The 5,834-nt window shown below is 40.7% G+C and overlaps 1 protein-coding gene across 1 annotated transcript; it reads left to right on the forward strand.

Annotated features, from left to right (window-relative positions):
- The first annotated feature begins 4,158 nt into the window (after positions 1 to 4,158).
- Positions 4,159 to 5,616, forward strand: LOC122945482 (interleukin-17F-like). Its single transcript, XM_044304548.1, has 2 exons — positions 4,159 to 4,409; positions 5,382 to 5,616. The coding sequence occupies exons 1-2, from the start codon at positions 4,159 to 4,161 to the stop codon at positions 5,614 to 5,616; spliced, it is 486 nt and encodes a 161-aa protein (XP_044160483.1).
- The last annotated feature ends 218 nt before the right edge of the window (positions 5,617 to 5,834 follow it).

A 5,834-nucleotide genomic window follows, 5' to 3' on the forward strand; every position in this document is an offset into this window, starting at 1 on the left:
GACTCTGACTCCGGGCCCCAATATATAAGGGACACGGTTGTTTCTGGACTTTCCTGAAATATTCATAACCTAAAATCAGGTTTCAATGATTCTTGGGATTTTATATCAATATATTTTAATCTTTCAGAAATGAATATGAAACATTGGGAGAATTTAAAGGACGGGAACATCTCCCGCTATGGAATCCCTCAATTACTAATTAACCAGAAAAGCTGACACAGTAATAATCCTCTCCTGCATCGGATAGAGATAAAAGAGTCATAAACTGAAGCGAGAGCTAATAGTAACAAACAGGATTGTATGAGAAGTATCTACACACGTCCACAAAATTGTTGGTACCCTTCCGTTAAAGAAAGAAAAACCCACAATGGTCACTGAAATAACTTGAAACTGACAAAAGTAATAATAAATAAAAATCAGACATTGCTTTTGAATTGTGTTTCAACAGAATAATAAAAAAATAAAAAATGAAACTAGTCTGGACAAAAATGATAGTACCCCTAGAAAAGATTGAAAATATTTTGAGACATAGGGGCATGTTAAAATAAGGTGTATCCTGTAATTAGCATCATAGGTGTCTTCAATCTTAGTCAGTCTGCCTATTTAACGGGTACAAAGTAGTCACTGTGCTGTTTGGTTTCATAAAAAGCTAAGGAAAAAGGTGTCTCGGAAATTAGAAAGAAAATTATAGACAAAAATGTTAACGTAAAAAGGCTATGAGAACATCTCCAAACAGCTTGATGTTCCTGTAACTACAGTTGCACATACTATTCAGAAGTTTAAGGTCTATGGGACCTCCCTGGATGTGGCCGCAAGATAAAAATTGATGACAAATTGAAGAGATGGATAATACAAATGGTAACAAAGGAGCCGAGAACAACTTCCAAAGAGATTAGGCATGAATTCCAAGCTCAAGGTGCATCAATGTCAGATTGCACCATCCATTGCTGCCTTACCCAAAGTGGACTTGGTGAAAGATGACCGAGGAGAACACCACTGTTGAAAGCAAGTTATAAAAATGCAAGATTAGAATTTGCCAAAATACATATTGTCAAGAAACAAAGCTTCTGGGAGAATGTCCTTTGGACAGATGAGACAAAACTGGAGCTTTTTGGCAAGTCACATCAGCTCTATGTTCACAGATAAAAACATGAAGCTACTGGGAAACATGGAGGAGGCTTGGTTATGTTTTTGGGGCTGCTTTTGCTACATCTGGCATAGGGTGTCTTGAATCTGTGCAGGGTACAATGAAATCTCAAGACTATCAAGGCATTCTGGAGCTAAATATGCTGATCTCAGTCACAGGTCATGGGTCTTTCAACAGGATAATTACCCAAAACACACAGCTAAAAACATCCAAGAATAGCTAAGAGCAAAGCATTGGACTATTCTGAAGTGGCCTTCTACAGTGCTGCCCATAATTATTCATACCCCTGGCAAATTTTGACTTAAAGTTATTTTTATTCAACAGCAGGTAATGACATAGGTGTCTCCCCAAAGATAATAAGAGGATGTACAAGAGGCATTATTGTGGAAAAAAAACATTTGTCAGCTTTTATTTACATTTGAGCAAAAAATGTCCAGTCCAAAATTATTCATACCCTTCTCAATAATCAATAGAAAAGTCTTTATTGGCTATTACAGCAATCAAACGCTTCCTATAATTGCAGACCAGCTTTTTGCATGTCTCCACAGGTATTTTTGCCCATTCATCTTTAGTAATGAGCTCCAAATCTTTCAAGTTGGATGGTCTTCTTCCCATGACCCTGATCTTTAGCTCCCTCCACAGATTCTCAATTGGATTCAAGTCTGGACTCTGGCTGGGCCACTCCAAAACGTTAATGTTGTTGTCTGCTAACCATTTCTTCACCACTTTTGCTGTGTGTTTTGGGTCATTGTCCTGCTGAAATGTCCACTGGTGCCCAAGGCCAAGATTCTCTGCAGACTGCCTGATGTTGACGTTGAGAATCCTCATGTATTGCTCTTTTTTCATGGTGCCATTTACTGTGATTAGGTTCCCTGGTCTATTGGCTGAAATACACCCCCAAAGCATTAGGTTCCCACCACCATGTTTGACAGTGGGGATGGTGTTCTTTGGGTTAAAGGCTTCTCCTTTTTTACGCCAAATGAAGGAAACATCATTGTGACCAAACAATTACATTTTTGTTTCATCTGACCATAACACATAAGACCAGAAGTCTTCTTCTTTTTCCAGATGAGCTTTTGAAAAGGCCAAGCGAGCTTTTGTGTGTCTTATCTGGAGAAGTGGAACCCAGCAGTGTGCAGTGTCCGTGGATTGTCTGCCTTGAGACATTGCCACCAGCAGAGCCCAGATTAACCAGGATGGCCTTGGTGGCGATCCTTGGATTCTTTTTCACCTCTCTAACTATCCTCCTGGCCAGCACAGGTGTCACTTTTGGCTTCCGACCACGTCCTCTGAGATTTTCCACAGTGCGGAACATCTTGTATTTTTTGCTCAAATGTAAATAAAAGCTGAGAAATGTTATTTTATTTCCCACAATAATGGCTCTTGTACATCGTCTTATTATCTTTTGGGAGACACCTATGTCATTTCCCGTCAAAAAATTACTTGCTGGTTGAATAAAAGTAACTTTAAGTCAAAATTTGACAGGGGTATGAATAATTATGGGCAGCACTGTATAATCCTTGATCTAAATCATATTGAGGATCCGTGGAAGGAGCTGAAACATGCAATCTGGAGAAGTCACCCTTCAAACCCGAGATAGCTGGAGCAGTTTGTTCATGAGGAGTTTGCCAAAATACCTGTGGACAGGTGCAGAAGTCTCATTGAGGGTTACAGAAATCGCATGATTGCAGCGATTGCCTCAAAAGGTTGTTCAACAAAATATTAAGTTAAAGGAACCATCATTTTCGTCCAGGCCAGTGAAGACAATAATTACCATGTGCTGCTATCTTTATGGTCCAAGATAAGCGGCGAGAGTTCAGATAAATTATGGCCCCCGATTAGGGAAGTGCCGGAGATCTTATGCTGGTTTCTCTCTCTTATAATCTGACATAACAGGGTAGAGCTGGACAGTCCACATTCTTCAATGGTCATAGACACGACTGGAACTTACAGAAACTTTTTGGAAAACTATGATTCCTGAGACAGAGACTCCACCGGGAGCCACAACTGGTATAAATAGAGAGAGGGACTGGGATCCAAGAATTAGAGCAGCAGATCCCAGAACTATACAGAGAACCGAGCAGGAGGAGAAGAATGGTCTATACAAGAACCTCACTGATACTTGTGAGTATAAAAGTGTCCATTGTATAATATGATATTGAGGACGATGACAGTAGAATTTATATCATCCAGAATACAACAATAAGACTATTCCAATAGGCTGGAAAGTGTTCTCTGATTTACTTCCAATGTGCATCCCTAGGAACATCAACATTTTGATAAGGGAGCAGATTAGAGGTTTCATGGATGCTGGATTAATGGTAGTTTACTGTAATATCTGCATAGGATGTACTGAATGCTTTAGTGAAAACCATTAAAGAGTTTATCCCATGATTAATGTAAAAATTGAAAAACATAAAGTACATGACAGTTTCTTTCTAACAAAGCTAGAACCAGCCCTGAACCTCACATGGATCCAGAGATCTCCCCGTTCATTGCTCCTTTTGCTCTAATAGATTTATTTCAGGCTGGTAGCTCAGGGTGTGTCCTTTCTACTGCAATTATCTTCTTATAATGGCTTAGGGGAGGATCCTTTCTGCTTCAGCTCTCTCTCTATGAGAGCTCAGGGGTCTGTCCTTTCTGTTGCAACTCTCTGCATATAGAAGCTCAGGGGAAGTGTCCTTTCTGCTTCAGCTCTCTCCCTGTAATTGTCACAGCTTCTGACAGTAGGTACAGCTAGTAGCAGTTGAAGGATGGAACTGAGCATGTGCGACCACCTCAGCAATGTTACTAAGGTGGGTGGAAAAATATGGAAAAATAAAACTGCAGGTGGCGCTAAACAGTGACTATACTAAGTTTTTAATCACATGAGATTACAAAAGTATTCAGGTCCAGGTGCTGGTTTTAAAAGTGTAATGTGACAACCCCTATAAGACAAACACTGTGCACAATAAACAATTTTCTCCTCTTTGCCTGTTTGGAATGATCAAATTTATTCTCATTCTAATAAGATGGCCGCCCTGGTGTCCCTCTGCTCATCGGCCTTTCTCCCAGAAGAATATTTGTCCCTTACTAATACTCAGGAAGGATCTAAGGATGAAGAGCTCCCCCTAGAGGCCAAACAGAGATGTCCTGGAAGAAGGAACTGCCACTGGCCAAGCGCTATGATAGTGGACATCGGTCTCATTGACACCAGCTACCTGGACAGCTTGGTACAGATGGAGGACATTCACACTCGCTCTTTGTCACCCTGGGAATACAGGTAAATGTCACAACGCACCCCATTTCAAACATTTCGGAAATAGGGCTATAGTCCTGTGTACCTTCTATGGAATGGAGCACTAATTTCCCGCATTATTAGGGCTTGGATTTGCAGGTTCATCTCGACTTGTGTCCTCAGGACAAGACTACTTTCTGTAAGCCCCAGAATTTCAGCCTTGACATGATCCAAACCACCATCTGCATTAATGCAGTGCATAATGCAGTGTATACAGTTCCTGTGCAGTGTTATGTGTCTCCATGGTAACAGACTACAAACAAAGCCTGTATGCAGTCAGATTCTGCAACCATCACCTTCTTGCTAATCTACTCCTGATCACAGAAGAAGAACCTGTGGTCAAAGCAGATTAGAGCTATTCACACTCAGTGGCTATAGATCCCCAGGATACATTCAAATCTAATTAATACAACCAAAACCTCATCATATCTAAAAAGAAATTCATGAGAAAAGTGCACAAACACTTTAATGTTTTGGCTGGAAACTATAGACGGTACATATATAATCATAGCAGCCATAGATAATACACGTGAAACCGACTGTCAACCAATCCTTCCTTTCCTCCTTCCTCCCTGAGTACCACACATGATAAGGTATTAGATAGTGTCTTCGAGCAGACTGTGGTTCCCCTATCCCACTCCCAGTAAATCTTCAAAAAGTCTTCAGTCCCCCAAAAAATACTTCTAGTGTAACACAGAGGAGGAGGGAGATGCAGCTGCAGTTTCTCAGGGAAAGGGAAAGAGGAATCGCAGAAGCCTCAGAGCAGAAAGCACAGTTCTGACATCAGCAAGAAGAACCTAGCGAGCGTGGATGGAGAAATTTACAGAGACGAGCGGGTGGGGAAATATCCAAAATCTGCAGGGTACATAGATCTTCAGCTGCCAAAAGAACAATATGTAAATGTATACATTTTGGAATTGTAACATTTTATTTATTCTTTTAAATTTCCTTTTTCAGTCTCAATTCAGACCCCAACAGATTCCCCTTCGTCATCGCGGAGGCCAATTGTCTCACTTTCGCTTGCGCAGACGCCAACGGCAATGAAAATCCAGCCCTGATCTCCTACCCCATCCTGCAGGAGGTGATGGTCCTATATCGGGAGCAGAAAGGCTGCAGCTTCTCCTATAGACTGGAGACTGAGGTGGTCACACTGGGCTGCACGTGCGTCAAGCCTGTCGTCAGCTATTACTGATTATGTGGAAATATGAATGGACGGACTCCAATGATTATGAACTGGAATATTTTGGATATTTTCTTTATATTTAGGAAATAAAATAGACTTACCCAAAATTCTTGTCTGTAGAATTGTCTCTAGTAATTTTAAAGTGGATCTGTCAGCAACCCTATTAAACTAGGCATACCTTTCTTTTGTCTGTATGCTAAACAGCTACAGAGATAAATGCATTTTAA

Source organism: Bufo gargarizans, chromosome 8, assembly GCF_014858855.1.
Source record: "Bufo gargarizans isolate SCDJY-AF-19 chromosome 8, ASM1485885v1, whole genome shotgun sequence".
In the NCBI taxonomy this organism is placed as follows: Eukaryota; Metazoa; Chordata; class Amphibia; order Anura; family Bufonidae; genus Bufo; species Bufo gargarizans.

Coding starts and splice junctions, on each gene's coding strand:
- LOC122945482 (XM_044304548.1), top strand. CDS start 4,159: ATGGCCGCCCTGGTGTCCCTCTGCTCATCGGCCTTTCTCCCAGAAGAA. Junction 4,410..5,381: donor TTGTCACCCTGGGAATACAG/GTAAATGTCACA, acceptor TTCCTTTTTCAG/TCTCAATTCAGACCCCAACA.